Source organism: Narcine bancroftii, chromosome 7 (assembly GCF_036971445.1).
Source record: "Narcine bancroftii isolate sNarBan1 chromosome 7, sNarBan1.hap1, whole genome shotgun sequence".
Taxonomy (NCBI): Eukaryota; Metazoa; Chordata; class Chondrichthyes; order Torpediniformes; family Narcinidae; genus Narcine; species Narcine bancroftii.
The window spans coordinates 83,814,986-83,831,534 of record NC_091475.1 but is presented as its reverse complement, the minus strand read 5'-3'; the positions used below and the strand labels follow the sequence as shown (position 1 = coordinate 83,831,534).

Genomic DNA, 16,549 nt, shown 5'->3' with positions numbered 1-16,549 from the left:
CCTGTATCTGAACGTTAGAAAAACAAAAAATGGTTGTCGACTTCAGGAGGCCCCAGGGAGATCATGCTCCCCTGACCATTGACGGCTCTACTGTTGAGGTTGTCAAGATTATCAAGTTCCTCAGTGTACACATGGTGGAAAACTTCACCAGCTCCATAGCCAAGAAAGCCCAGAGCCCCTCTACTTCCTGCAAAGGCTGAGGAAAGTTCATCTCCCAGCCTCCATCTTCACTACCTTCCACAGAGGATGTATTGAGAGCATCCTGTGCAACTGTATCACCGCCTGGTTTGGAAGCTGTACCACCTCAGACCGCAAGACGCTCCAGAGGATAGTGAAGTCAGCGGTGAACCTCTTCCTAGCATGGAAGACATCTACTGCACTCAATGCAGGTGGAAAGCAATAAACATTGTGAAAGACTCCACACATCCCGCATGTAAACTGTTCTTTCTTCTGCCATCTGGCAGGAGGTACCAAAGTACTTGAGCTCTTACGTTCAGAGTGGGAAACTGCTTTATCCCCCCCAAGCTATCAGGCTCCTGAACTCCCAGTTCAGATGTGGATAGTGCACTGTGGACCTCCAGTGCATACATCTTAGTACCTTAATATTTGAATGTGTTAACTGCTTTCCTAATTTACATTTATCTAAATATGCTCTGTGGTCTTGAAGAACAAATTGACTCCAGGACTCACCCTGGATGCATCTGAAGCCAAGCTGTTGCAACGTTCAAAGCTGTCCATGCTTCCCAATCGGCCTCGCATCTTGGCTCCCTGAAATGGACAAGACAGTAACAGGAGGATCAGCCGGGTTGATAAGAAGGTGTCCGACTTGCCAAAAAGGCATTGCTGGAAGGCAAGCTTCCAAACGATTCGTGCTACAATGCGTGGCAGCAGAATTCAAAGGAAGTTGTGACAACAAAAACTAGGAAAGGAAGACCTTACTTCCAGGGCAAAAAATGCAGCTTTGAAGAACAGCATTGAATGTCCATATAAGCAGCATCTGTCAAGTGTTGTCCCCTTTCTACAGTTAGTTCCATACCATTCTCTCACCATGTTAAGTGCTGGTGATCAGCGGCAGATTCCACCTCTCTGTACACAGCCACTAGAGGTACCAGTGTGCTCTTCACTCCAGGAAGGATTTTTTGAAATCTTGTACTGTACAAAATTTGGTAGCGAACATAAAGCATGAACTCCTGGCCATAAAGGAGAACGCGAGGAATTCCACATTCCTTCATTCACACTCAGGTCAACACTACTGCATCAAGAAGGCGTGACCGTGAAAATCCCAAGCTTTTCACAGGAATGCCATTCAACCAAAAGACACAAACTGTCATCAGGAGAGTGAAAAATAGTGATGATTAGGGAGGGTGATCCAGAGTTCAGGGCCAGAACAATTGAAAGATGAACTTGCAACATTTGGAGATATACAAGTGGTGTGACTTGGAGGACCACAGAGATCTCAGGGTTGGGGGGGGGGGGGGGGGGTTGCAGCGCTGGAAGAAACTGCACAGGGAAGGTGAGTCCACAGACAGGTTTGAAAAGAAGAGTGGGAAGTCAAAAATTGTGCATCACCAGACGATAATCATACAAAGGGATGAAGGGCAAGCAGGATCATACACACAAGAGGGATCACAGGTCACAAGATGGAGTGCACTTGGAAACTTGGTAAATGACAGGACAGCAAAGTTCTTCTCAAAGGATGTTGTGCACCCTGTCATCAAACAACAGATGAAATGAGACAACCCTAAGTGTGGACAGAGTTCAGCAGATGAGAAAACAGCAGTAGACCAGGTCATGGCGACTAATCTGTCAAGCCTGGCAGAATGCGAATTTGTTCTCACGTTGGCTCCCCAGAGGGAATCCACGGAACAGAGGCTCTTGTTGGTGTCGGTGGAATCTTGTTTAGACTGCCTACAACACAGTATCACTTTAGAAGTACCAACATAAACACCCTACACAATATATTTGGATATTTGATCCAATAACCCACATTTTACTTCGAGATGACTCTCCTCCTTACCTTTTCTAACCCCCATTTTAATCACCAATTCAGCAGACATCAAAACCATCACCGAGCTTCCTTTCTTTGGTGCACATAAAGCAAGGTTGAAGCATAAAAGTCAGACACGTTGAGCTCTTCAGAGTTTAACCTGGCTCTGAGCAGCTTTGCCAATAGATGAGGGAGTTTCAGAATCAAGGGGACACTGTTAGAGGAAAAATGCTTTGCACATTCCTGACTGCAATCGCAGAAAGCTTGCAATCCATCGCAAATCAGCACCAACACTGTGTTCCTTGCCAAGGTTGTCATCAATAGCCACGGAGACCTCCAATCTAATAACCGGGAAGGTCATTTAGAAAGGGCAATGTGCAAAATGGGAAAGGAGAGAACTGGATGCAAGGGAATTCAATCAAAGGCAGGAAGAAACACGCTCAAGGATATCAGTTATAGACCTTAAATACTTCTGACCCTGATGCAATAATTTCCAAGATTACAAATTGTTTTGCAGGATCTTTATCAAATGGAGGTTGTATGGAATGCAGGGTAATCTGGTGAAAATGCAACAGCCACAGACTCTGGGGCAAAGGCAGTGAGGACCCTATTTGCCACTGAGTGAGGAATTTGGTTACATTTTAATTGAGCACAAGGCAATAAACAATCATAAACAGTTAAAAAGTTTGCCCACTAGGAAATGAAATGATTAGCCGGGGTGGGGGGGGGGGGGGGGGTGGTGAAAAATGAAATCACAAGCTGACACATGGTGTCAATTTTTAATTTTCCAACTTCTCAATTTGTTGTAACAGAAAGAAAGGGAACTTGTTAAAAATGAGTGAATCATTCAGGTCCGTCTCACAACAAGAAAGTCTCATTTGGATAGCGCAGGAAAGTGCAACAAAGAACACGACAAAGAAAGTCTCCAATTATTCCCCATCTTTCTCTCATCTGTCAGAAAGACCAAAGTGCTGCTCTTGAGCAAATTCCTCCCTCAGTGTATTAAACTTGCTCAAATGAAACACAGCTAATGTTTCTGGGGAGATTGACTGTATCAAAGATACCAAAAGGGTGCAAGCCCTTGTTAACATTAAAGCATTAAATAATGTTTGGCAGCTCTTAATGCAAACAACCCAAACGCCAGGTCTAAGGTACAATGTACAATTTCACACTTTCATTTGTGCTCAGATGAACAGGCCATTTGGCCCAATTCATGGAGAGAAACAGCGCTACTGGCCCTTCATCTCTGCACCAATCATGAATATCCAGTACACTAATCCCATTTTATTTTCCCCACATTCTCAACAATTCTTCTCAGATTCTTCTTTTCACCTCCACAGATAAGGTGATTTATGATGGGCCAATAAACCTAATACCTTGCACACATTTGGGTAAAATGGAGGAAACTGGAGCACCCAAGAGACACCCAACAGGGTCACAAGTCCATGCAAACTCCACACAGATTGCATCAGAGGTCACAGGTTCACCAGCTCAGTGCAGCTGTGGGACAGTAGCACTGCTAGCTGCACCATGGTGCCACCTCTCAATGTTCCTTTTGGCTCTCTCTCCCTAACCCAGCCTTCCTTTAAGTGTCCAATTAAGCTGCTGTTCTGGTAGATGAAAGCCAGAATCTACAGTGGCTGAGTGGCTGAAACCAACATCTAGTTGTCTAAGTTCTTGGAGTTGCCTGGCTGTCTGTACTGGATGTGGAAAGGGCATCATGAGCGGCTTCATCCCAGCCCCACTGTTACCTAACCAACCTCCGAGCCATCCGTCAACTCTCTGATCTACCATGAGCAGTTAACCCATGTTATTATCTTCCCCAACTCTCCCTCCATCAGCGTTCCAACCCCATAATCTGTGCAACCTTGCCACTATTTCCCTCAACTCGCCATCATCATCCTGACCCTCATCCTCCACCTCATCCCCTCCATTACTTCCTTGACTCTCTGTTATTCTCAGAGGCCTGTTGTCCTATGGGTGGTGCCTCCTGCACCTTTTGTCTCTTCATCATCTGCCATTCCCATTTCCACCTCTCTGCAGTTCTACCAGCTCCTTCTGTTGGGGATGTAGCAGGTGGGGGTGGGCCTGGGAAGTTGAGGTGCTTGGACTCCTCATTCCTCTTGGTCTCAGACTGGTTGGGGTGGGATGGTGCTTAGGTTCCTTGGTCCCCCTCTTATTGCCAGTGTGTAGGTATAGGCTTGTTTGGGGCAGGCCTGTGAAGCGAGTCCACTTCCCCACAAAGATCACAACACCTGGTTGCAACCCTGGTGCACAGTTTGCACAGGTAATTCCACTGCATTGGGCCCCCAAAAGCCCAGGTTTGTTGCAGTTGTAATGCACCCTCGGCGGTCCTGTGTACACCACATGTCAGCATTTCCCTCCAATGGCCAACACCAAAGGTAGGTGGACAAAGGCTCCCATTTCATTACGCTCAACTTGACCTTCACCTGGTGCTCCCTTATTCTGGCTCTGAATCTCTTTGATGTTGATGCAACCCTACTCCTTCATGGATCAAGCCAGGTAGTTGAATACATCTGTGACCAGCACATGTGGGTTAAACCTATATGTTCCTTCTGGAAATGAGGAATGAAGAGTAGCTGTACGAATGACAGACACTCCACCGTGAAGGTCAGTGGGAAAACCTCTCCAAGCTGGCAATCCCCAGCATTAGGCTGGTCTAACCAAGCTAAGGATCAGAGACCCTCTTTAACTGAAAGGGATTCTCCGCTTGCATAATGGGGTAATCATTTCACTTTAAAGCCTATTTTTTAAAATCTTTAATTAACTATTGTTTTTACATTTTAGAAAAGTATTTATGTAAATTTTAATTATGTCTATTCACCTTATCCATAATCAGTTTGACAGAAGCCTTCCTTGGGTATTTCAGGACATACCTCAGAATTATTGAAGTCATCTCACTGGGTCTACACAGCCCTGGAACACCTGGACAGCAAAGGTGTATTCATCAGGATGCTTTTTATCGACTACAGTTTGGCATTCAACCTCATCATCCCCTCAAAACTGATCAGCAAACTCCAAGACCTGGGGCTCAACACCCCACTGTATGATTGGATCATCAATTTCCTCACCTCCAGACAAAAGTCAGTGAAGATTAGTAAGGGGTGGCATGGCTGCCGCAGTGGTTAGCACAACACTTTTACAGTGCCAGTGAGAGGGACCTAGGTTGAAATCCCACACTGTCTGTAAGGAGTTTGTACGTTTTCCCCGTGTCTGCGTGGGTTTTCCCCGGGGGCTCCAGTTTCTTCCCACCGTTCAAAACTTACCAGGGGTGAAAGCTAATTGGGTGTAAATTGAGTGTAAATTGGGTGGCACAGACTCACGGGCAGAAATGGCCTGTTACCGTCTAAAAAAAATTTTTTTAATCTCCTTCATAATCTCCATCAGTACCGGAGTACCACAGAGCTGCATTCTTGCCCCCTGCTCTACTCACTTTACACCCATTCACTTGGATGGGGTCTGTGAATTAAAGCCAGCATAATGGTGAGGATTCTGACCAACATTGAGTCCTACATCTGGCCTACAAAGAGAATGCAAGGAGCTCTATGATCTATGGCTTTATCAGGTGTAGAATACTGGGCTTCCTCCACCCTGGGCTCAATCTGACCAGCTGGTGGTTTTACTAAACATCCAAAATAAAAATGGCCATGGGAAGTTTAAAAAAAAAACAGGATGGCAGAAGAATAAACAGATCCCATTGCTTCCCTTTGTACAGATACAGCAACTGTGAACTCACCAAAGCCTCTGAAACAAAAATTGAGCAGTGGCTCTGGGCACACTTGCACTGGGTATAGATCTCAATAGGGTCCAAGCTGGACTTATTTCTCAGACATGTATGAAATATGTCGGAGTCCAGTTTGGAAACCGAAAGAAGTGGCTTGTTCTCAGTACGAGTCGCTGCCATCTAATTCTCTATTCCTCGAAACCTTCTGTTGTAAGTCTGAAATAAATAAATAAGAACCCAGGAAAAAATCAGGCAATGTCAGAGGAGCTGGAAACAAGAGTCGAGAGTAACGATTTCAGGCCTTGTCCAGAAATGCTAAATACGTTTGGTCTTCCACAGATACTGCCTACCCTGACTGAGTAACTGCACCCTCCTCTGATTTTGCATTGGGTCTCCTGTAGTTCAGGGGGAAAATTAAATGGGCCTCAGGAGACTTTACTGCAAACCTTGGGTCTGTGCCTACCCAATCAATGCCAGCCTACAACTGTGCCTTCTTCTCTGACCTGTGTGGATGACCATCTCTGGCCTGTATTTCTACAAACAATCTTGGCCCTGTACGTATGAACTCAATCACAGGTACGTGTGTTAACACCCGATCTCAGATTTCTTGGTTCCATCAGGGACCTGGGTATGTGTCAGCCGAGCCTATATCATGCCTCAGGGCAAGTTGCTCAAGGACATTCCCTAGTTTGCTCCTCATTTAGTTCCTTCTTCCTGGCCTGTTCCCTTCCCACTCCCACATTTCCCTCTTTCACATAATGGGCTGCAAGCAGCAAACTGTTACATTAAAATGAAACCTTTCGCTCACTTCAGGGGTGTATGAAGACCTTATTCAATGTCTCACTGGGCAGGAAATTCTTCAGCACAAGTAAGCACAAACTAAAGTGGTCTTATGCAAAGGTCCCCAGTGCGAATGTTTTTCTCAATCCCCACAACATGCAAAGAGCCTTCCACTGAAGTGTGATGAATCCTTGGCCTTCTGCAACATGACATGGAGAAACTACTTATGTTTAGAGTAGCTCATCATTAAAGAGCAAGAACTTTTCAAGCAGTAGTTTTCAATGGGAACCCCGCTTCAGGTTGCAGGGTTGATTTGAGCCAGTTTTGTCCTCCAGTAGTAGATGGGCAATGAGGACAGGGACCACACACTTGGGGTACCTTGAGCACTTTGGCAATTGGACACCTGGAGCTGATGCAATGGCAGTGCTGCTTATGGTGCAGACCTGCAAGAGTGGGGAGGAGAGACACAGCACATCCTCATGGGTCCTACCGCCCAATCCTGCTATCGATGGCTCTGTGATAGTACAGATTCTATCACCAATGTCTATATGTACAGATTGTAGTGTAAGATGACTGTGATTGGATGAGAGCGTAGCCACATCTATTGGCAGGTCTTAAAGGATTGCTCCTAGCCAGACCAAGTCATTCTTGACTGGTCGACCTACTTGTGATATGCTCCAGTCTTTTAGTTAATAAAAGCCTTGGTTTGGATCAACAAGTCTTTGGTTCTTTCGACGCGCTCTACAGGCTCCGTACAGGCTTTAAATGGCCTGTTAAATGAGCCAATATTATCTAATTTAAAATCCTGCAACTGCGGAATCTGGGTCGAACATGGCAGAGCCTGTGTTCGGCAGCACCCTTGAGGGGTTGCAGACTCTTGGGGATGGGGGGGGAGAGCAGCAGGCTACCAGTAAAGGGGTGAACAGCCCCCCCCCCCACATTGAGAAGTAGAAGAGACGACTCTAAAGTCGGTGACCAAGGTGACGGACAAGCGAGGGGGACTGCAGCTGAAGATACCCAGAGCGGTGAGCTGTTGGCAACGAAGTCAAAGTACTCACACCAGACCTTGGGCCATTGAAAACTGGCTCATGAGAACCAGGTATTGAAACTGGGATTCGAGAGGATGCTGAGGGCAAGAATGGCTCCCATACGGCCCTGGGCACTAAAGGCTTTCCCATCATGTAGGGAGTTTGAATCTGGGTTCGGATTGCCAACGGTTTGAACTGAATTGGGGTCTTGTACAGCTGCAGAGGCTTCAAGAGCACTGGAGGTGAATCCACGGACACTCAGTGACTCATTTCTCTGACTGTAAGGGGCACCGAGCAATGCTAATCGTGAAGCTTTGTCTTATGTCAGGCTAAAGGTAATTTTGTATAATATTACATTTCTGCTTTATTACATAACAATGAATAGTATCTGATCTGAAGTAGGGTGAGCTATAGATGCAAGACTGGTGAGGCCTGCTTTTGGGGACTAGTCTGAGCTCATCCAAGGGTTAATGACTTGGTGGAAAATCAATGCAGCAAGTAGAGCTTAAGGCTTCGATGTGGCCTTGGCTGCTGTCTGTGTGCAGACTGCACCTTCTCCCCATCAACATTCATGAATTAGATCACTGGTTAAATACCATCTCTGATGAGGGCGTCAAAACACAAAACTACCCATTGGGCTGAATGGACAGCGGCTCCTCCTCACTGATTATCGACACAGGCGCACCCCAAGAGATGATTGTGGAGTTCAGGAGGAATTCAGGGGAAAACAGTCCTCGACGAGGGCTCAGTAGTGGAGAGGGTCAGGTATTTCAAATTCTTGGGTGTCAACATCTCCAAGGATCTGTCCTGGAGCTTCCACATTGATGCAATCTTGAAGAAGGCTCGCCAGCGGCTATACGTCTTGAGGTATCTGAGGTGAGATTCTCGTAAACTTCTACAGGTGTACGGTGGAGAGCATTCTGGCTAGTTGCATCCCTACCTGGTATGGAGGAGCCAACTCTCAGGACAAGAATAAACTCCAAAGGGTTGTTAACTCAACCTGCAACATCACAGGCACCAGACTTCACTCCATCAAGGTCATCTACAAGAGGCATTGTCTTACAAAAGCAGCCTCTATCCTCAAAGATCCCCACCACCCAGGCCATGCCCTCTTCACTCTGCTACCATTGGGGAAAAGGTACAGGAGCCTGAAGATGAGCATTCCACAGCACAAGGAGAGCTTCTTCCTGCTTCCATTAGATTCCTGAATAACCAATGAACCAAAGGGACTGCCTTACTTTCTGTGCATGGCTATTATTTTTATATATAACACCAAATTCAAGCCAACCTATTTCTGCCACTTCCTGAATTTAGGGAGTTTGAGATTCTGATTCACATACATTATACTTTAACATTATGCTGTCCAGAAAATATTCAAGCACACAAGCAAAAAAAAACTCTAGAATCCCATTTCATCCCCTTTCTCTTCACCAATGATAAAGGCTACAAAACAGATATGTTGCTTTTTGCTTCCCTAATCTTTCCCACTGCCTCTTTTTGTTATCTCAGTCCCACCTTATTCAGCTTCCTGTTGCTTCCCCTCCTGTCGCCTACTCTTCCTCTTGATCGTCTCTCCCTCTTCTGCTTTATCCATTGGTGATCACAGACTGTCAGCCTGCTGATTCTGCTCGAATTAAACTGGAGGTGAGCGGGCTTTGCATCATTTCATTTTGTGAACAGAATGCAGAAATAATTGGCATCGTAAAGAACTTGTTATGTACTGATTTGACTGGTTCTCCAGTTACAAACGTCCGACTTATGGACAACTCATACTTACGAACATATTTGTGCACCAATTCGAGCATGCGCATAATGTTACCTCACGAATGGCCCTTCAGGTATACAAGACATCGATGGAACGAGTGTTAATTTTTAATCACGATCTTTTTTTAAAAAAAATTCTTTTTTTTTACAGTACCAAGACATTTGACTAACTCATGCTAAATAACAACCATACCTGTTACAACTTATCTACAAATTTGACTAAAAGACAGATATAAGAACGGATCTCCTTTGTGACCCAGATGCTTGCTCCCTGCACTGAAAAATAGGAAGTTCTTTCAATCTCTATACTTTCATTGGGAATTTTCATTTAAAAATCCAATTATATTTAATTCAATTTTTATACCAAAATCTATTGTTCAGTCAACAAAATATCTGAAATGGTGCGAAAATAACAACCCTAATCTCAACATGGACAAAATAAAGGAGATGATTGTGGATTTCAAGAGGACCAGGAACGACTACCCTCTACTACACCTATAGCTCGATAATGGAGAGAGTATCAAGTTCCTCAGACTCCACTTAAGAAGCGACTTCCGTGACGCAGAACATCTCACTGTTGTCAGGAAGGCACAAATTATTAGTCATTGCTGATGCCCACTCCCCCTTCTCCAACCGCCATAACCCAAGCTCCCAAAGTTCAGCCTCCAAATTAATTACCACACAGCATGCTTTAGATTGAAAAACTGTTTGGTCAGTTACTGTAAGGTTTTGGACCAAGGGCACAACTGAAAATGCAGGGGATATCAATGACTGAAATCATTGTTGTTGAGGTGCCAATAGGGTGCATTAGGAGATTTGGACAAGCCCTTTCCCAACAGATGCCACAAATTGACTCTTCAAGGATTGGCCATTGAAAATAAGCCAACAAATCACACATATACACAGAACAAAATTCCTGGCTACTTACCCGCGAGAAGATGTTCTCCAGGGAGTTGGTTAACGACTTCTTTGCCTTGTTTTTCAAAATGTCGAGTTTGAACCTGCCCATGGTTGCGGAGTGTTCTGGGATCACATTATTTGGCAAAGGCTTTGGGGAGAAAACAGAGGTTCACAACATTGCAGCAAATCCATTGAAGATGGCCACTCAAATCAAGTTGAAATTCTGCTGGATAATGTATTTTTTTAATTTTATTTAAGAAATTTACAAAATATTACAAAAAAGGAAAATACAAGATACAAATAAAAAGAAGGAAAAAATATATAAAAAATAATGGTAGTAATGATAATATCCCCCACCCCCTCCCTCCCTCTACTAACTACATCATCTTAACTTCCTCCCCCACCCCTCGGAGCCTTAAAAATTATACATTTAAAATTAATTAATCAACGTGCCAACTCTTTACATAACTCTTACTTAAGATCAATAACCATACAATCCAAATATAAACTCCACATTTTAACAAAAAAGATTTATTTTGCAAATTATGTTATATTTTTCCAAATATAAACACAATTGCAGTTCATTATGCCATCTTTGTATATTCAATTCCACATCATTTTTCCAAGTTATTGCTGTACGTTTTCTTGCAACCACTAACCCTAACCGCAAAAATGCCAATTGGGGCTTATCAACCAATCCCAAAGTAACAACATTCATGTAACCCAATAAACACATCATTGGATCCATTTGCAAATCAATTTTAAATAAATCTCTCAAAAATGTAATAACTTTTTCCCAAAAAAATTTAACTTTTTTACATGTCCATACACAATGCATAAAAGTACCTGTCTTTTCTCCACATCTAAAACACAAATCTGTTAGACTAAATCCATATTTCTTCAACTTCTCAGGAGTCAAATATAATTGATGAATAAAATTATAATTAACCATTCTATATCTCACATTAATTAATTTTGTAACACTATCAATACATATATTTGACCATTCCTCCCAAGACAATTCAATCTTTCTCCCATTTCTCTTATGTCCTATATAGCCCAACTTTATCCACCTTTTCTTGCAACAACCTATACATATCCAATATATATCCTTTTGTTTCCTTGTCAACCATTAAAATCTCAAACTTAGATTGACTTGGTAAAATTAAATCCTTACCAAATTGTGTTTGCAAAAAAAACTCGAACTTGATAATAAGCAAAAATGAATTTGCAGAAATACCAAATTTCTCTTGTAATCTATTAAATGTAGAAAATTTACCCGCCTCAAAACAATCTTGTATAATACTAATTCCAGACAATGTTCTAATTCGTCTAGAAGAATGCAGGCATGAATTATTGGAAGCCTCATTTTATTTCTCATCTTAATTTATGATGCAGTCCCACTTAATGAAGGTTAGAGACTCTGAAGCTAAATCCTTACTTGATTGAACCCGAAATCTATGCAGACATGACATCATTTGACTAAAGCTTTCCAAGAAGAATATCACATGGCTCATAATTATAAACCCCACAGCACTCAGCTTCTGGGTTCCCAATTTAAAGAATGACTTGTACTGTACCGTGGGAGTCTCTCCAAGGTGAGCATGGTTCTTCTGTTTGGTCTCACACATCTGCCTCAGAATGAGAATCACCATTTCGTTCTCGTCTTGGTCATCAGCCGGCTTCATTTTCTGTCAAGACAGCTTTTTTTTTAGTATTATGAATAAGAATATCAAAAGCTCCACCAGTTATTCTGAAGTTATTCCCTAACCATTCTCTCCTAAGCTTTAAATGGCCGCAATGGTGCCCCAATGTAATGAAGGTCAAGTGGTTTGTGATACCCATGAAAGTTCAGTTCTCTCTCTTGGCCTTGCCCTCATTGCTGGGAGCCCTCCATTGTTCTCTGAGTTGACAAACTCAGAGCTGCTTTTGTGCACCCTAGACCACTGGCAATTTGACAGAAATGGCTGCAAAGGTTAGCTTCTCAAAGAGGTAGAGAAGAAAGCTGAGGCACCAAAGAAACTGGTCTTCAATCAGCAGTAGTACTGTCTCCATCAGAAAGAGGACCTCGCTTGTTAATGCAGTGCACAGTCCAAAACCACACCAAGCCTTCTTTAGGGACAGCTCTAGTTTAGAGATCCATCTATAAGGGTTGAAATAAATCGTGAAGTCATGTCCATTTGGGTTTCAGCCTTGGCACAAGACAACATCCAAGTCCTTACTGCTCCATTTTTCTTATTTTTTTCTGTCTCTCTTTAATACCTCTCTCGAGTAATCCCAACAAAGAGGCATGTAGACACCATATAAAAGTTCTACCAAATATCATACTGGGAAAGGTTTAGAGCCATCAGTGAAGGAGCACAAAGCATAATGTAAGGATGTACGTGTTAAAAATAACTACTGATGCTTCACGACAAGCAATGGCTTTTCAATAATTGTAGTTTTTTTTCAAACTGTGATTAAATGAGAAATTTTTATTTAATCCTTTTAATATTTAAAATGTCTCCTTATGATAATGAATAATTCATGATTCATGTTTATCCCTATTTCTTTTAATTTCTGATTTTAGTGAGGACATTTGTAGGGAGGCTTTACCTGCACACGCTCAAAAATATCAGCCTGCTCATTGTCACTCAGAAGGGAAACATGCCGCTGTATTGCAAGCTTGGCTCGTGGTGGATAGAGACCTGGAGAAAGAGAGGATTAATTCTCCGATTAAACGCCACAGATGCTACAATTCATCCTGCTGCTTCAGACTAAAATAGTTCAGAATACAGCCACCCGTTTTTGACTGCAAATCCAACCTTGTGGTCAAAATTACTGTCCAGCACAAATGCTGCCAATGTTTCAGGCTTCCTCAGCGATTGCCACCTATAAAGCGAGTTTCAAATCAACAAGAGTTGTTCAACAGAACTTCGCAAAGCTACGACCATAGCTCAGCCAGCAGACAGACTGCCAGGCGATACCAGATTTCTGACCAGGGAAATACATTGCAGTTGATGGACTAAAATCTTATGCAACAGGATTTCCTTCAACACATGGGCCACCACAGTTCAAGAAGGACGGCACCTTCCTAGTGACTCTCAACCCCCTTCAAAGAATAAGGAGAGAATACTAAGAAGGGAATTTTTGCCACAATCTAGTTTTGTTGCTTTAGGGCAGATTTCATTGATCATTTAGGAGCTGAGTACAGATCAGACCAGGTCTAATTGATTGTCAGAACAGTTCAGAAGAGTTGCATTCCTCGGAGGTACATAATCATGAGACTTCAGAAGAGGAATAACTGGAACGGAAACCCAGCCTTGTTCAGGAGATTGATCTAGTCATTGGATGACTAAGCCTTGTTCAGGAGATTGATCTAGTCATTGGATGACTAAGCCTTGTTCAGGAGATTGATCTAGTCATTGGATGACTAAGCCTTGTTCAGGAGATTGATCTAGTCATTGGATGACTAAGCCTTGTTCAGGAGATTGATCTAGTCATTGGATGACTAAGCCTTGTTCAGGAGATTGATCTAGTCATTGGATGACTAAGCCTTGTTCAGGAGATTGATCTAGTCATTGGATGACTAAGCCTTGTTCAGGAGATTGATCTAGTCATTGGATGACTAAGCCTTGTTCAGGAGATTGATCTAGTCATTGGATGACTAAGCCTTGTTCAGGAGATTGATCTAGTCATTGGATGACTAAGCCTTGTTCAGGAGATTGATCTAGTCATTGGATAACTAAGCCTTGTTCAGGAGATTGATCTAGTCATTGGATGACTAAAAATGTGTTTAGTACAAGGATAGCAATATTGAAAATAAAATACTCTACCATTCCATTCCAGGTGGAATTGTTTCCAAACTGTCTATGAATTGAATTTTGAGAGAGCTGCACTCAATCAGGCAATTCATATTACAGATTAACAGATGACCATCTTTTGCAATTGATAACTAGATTTTAATTTATTCCCAAAAAAACTGTGTCCGTAAAACATTTTTTTGTATTCTTGATACATTGAACAAAATGCTGGAGGCAGTATCACGGAAGGTAAAGGACGGTTGATGTTTCAGGCTGAAACCCTTCGTCAGGAATCCTTCTTTTGAAGTGTTTTGTGTTATTATACAAGAAATCAATTTCAGCAAAGCACATTTGAAGAATAAGTGAAATGGGCCATCTAGAGCCTTGGCTAGGGCTTCAGGGTAACTCACTAAAGCTTTAGCTGAGGAGTCTCAGAGATTTCTGATGCACATCTGGGCAGAATATAAGGGCCAGGTTTGTACCACGTGTGACAATGTGGTCTTTCTTCTCAGCAATGCATTTCCACCAGCTTCCTTCTGCAATTGTAGGCTAGAAAGGCTCAGAACAAGTTGACCAAGAATTTCCTCTTCAGTGGAAACCAGCTGAAGGATGGGCTGGTTTCAGTTTGAGCCAATGTCCTACTCTGCCTCAGTCATGCAATGCATCTGGAGATTGCTGTAACAGTCTGGCTGGAAACCCCAGCAGTAGTGCTGAGTAGTCAGTGGTGGTGTAGGATTACAGAGCAATACAACAGGTGGAAACAGACCCTTTGGCCCAACATGTTCATGTTGACTGTCAACCATCCATTTACACCTTTTATTTTATGCTCCCTGTAATCTCGTCCACTGCCCCCAGATTCTACCACTTGCCTGCTCACTCAGGGCAATTTACAGCAGCTAATTAACCTGCCAATTTACACCTCTTTGGGATGTGGGAGGAATCCAGAGTCAGACAGAGAATGTGCAAACTCCACAAAGACAGCCCCGAGGTCAGAAGAGAACCTGTGAGGCACCGGCTTCACCTGCCGCTCCACTGCGTCACTCCCTGTTTTCAGGGGTGCAGCGCTGTTGGAACTCACCGTTCTGGGCACCTCCTTATTGCCATTTTCAGTGAGCTCCAGCACCTAAAAAAATTAGCCCTGCATCCCTGCCTATTTTGGAACTGCTAGAAAATGGGCCATATTAAACAAAAAAGAGAGAACCACATCCATTCTAGCCTTTTGATATGCGCAGAGGATGATGCTCTAAATTCTGGCAGCAGCAGATGGAACCAAGATGTGACCACCCACCTTCAATCCGTTCACAGAGTTTATGCAGGTAATGCATGGGGCAGGCCTCGCACAGTTTAATCTGAGTCTTGGCACTTTGTAGTGCAGCAGCAGTGCTGAACGCCTGCTTCAAGGTCAGCATGACTTCATCCACCTGTCAAAAGAGCAAAGTTCAAATGAATGCCTTCACAAACACATCTGCACAAGAAAGAGAAAGAAAAGCATCCAAAAATTGAAAAGAATTATGTTGATAACAACAATTTGCTGAGCATGGGTTTATAAGTTGATTCCGAGAGGAGGCTTGCCCTTGTGGGAAACCAAGAACTCGTGTCACTGTTTCAGAGTAAAGGGGTCACTCCATTTAAGTCAGGGGTGAGGAGAAATTTCTTCTTGTGAATCATTTTAGCTCTCTACTCTAGAAAGCAGAGGAAAGTGTCATGGAATAGATACATGACTGACAGATTTTTGAGTACAGGAGTGTTAAGAGTAAAAGGGAAATAAGTGAGAAAAGTGGAACTGAGGGCAAGATCAGATCAAACATGATTTCATTGAATGGCAGTGCAGGTGTGACTGGCTGAATGGCATGTTCCTTTTCTTATTTCTGATCTTCATACGTGTTTTGAATAGAAAATAATTCCAGGGAAACTTAAATGAATGTAATAAACATTTGGGGGGGCCCTGAGTAGAACAAGTTTGTTTTTCATGGAGCAGATGAGGTTGATACAGGTCGTGACTACATTGAAGGGTACAAATTTTTGAGGGGCAATGATAGGGTAGAATGTAGGAAACTTTTTGCTTTGGCTGATCTAATAAAGAATGTTTTCACCCAAGTGGTTGACATCTAGAACGCTCTCCCTGAGAATGTGGTTGAGTTATGAACTCTCTCAAGAAGGCTCTGCCTTAAAAAGGCTCTGCCCGAGCACTCGAATTGCCAAGAAATAGTATGTTATAGTCCAAATGCTGGTTCATGAATTTAGTATGGCCAGATATGCCATGGTCAGCATGCACATGACAGACTGAAAGGCCTGTTCCTATGCTTTGCTCCAGTAATGAGTTAATAGAATTTGGGCAAGTTCACATATGGCTGACGTGATTTTGAGGAGTACAAATTTCCAGAGGTTATAAAGGCATGAAGTTGGCCAGCAGAGTATAAATATAATCTTGCTCGTTTCCCAAAACTATTTCATTAATGAAAGGAGTTGACAATTATAGATTTGTAGTTGTAAATGTATCCTGAAACCCAGAGGTCAAGAAGAATAGTGTTAAATATTAACATTCTAAAGACCGCAGAGCCCA

At 42.9% G+C, this 16,549-nt stretch overlaps 1 protein-coding gene across 7 annotated transcripts in view; it reads right to left on the bottom strand.

The window, feature by feature from the left end:
* tbc1d4 (TBC1 domain family, member 4) overlaps nucleotides 1-16,549 on the bottom strand; it is a 240,678-nt gene that overhangs the window by 74,186 nt on the left and 149,943 nt on the right. For all 7 annotated transcript variants that reach the window (XR_011341992.1, XM_069890555.1, XM_069890556.1 and 4 more), the window contains 5 exons: nucleotides 15,275-15,407; nucleotides 12,800-12,891; nucleotides 11,785-11,895; nucleotides 10,233-10,352; nucleotides 691-768 (listed from right to left, as the gene is read on the bottom strand). Coding sequence is in view for 6 of the 7 variants with exons in the window: in XM_069890555.1 (XP_069746656.1) it covers nucleotides 691-768; nucleotides 10,233-10,352; nucleotides 11,785-11,895; nucleotides 12,800-12,891; nucleotides 15,275-15,407 (534 nt within the window). In the remaining variant the exon portion in view is untranslated. The remainder of the gene's footprint in view (nucleotides 1-690; nucleotides 769-10,232; nucleotides 10,353-11,784; nucleotides 11,896-12,799; nucleotides 12,892-15,274; nucleotides 15,408-16,549) is intronic.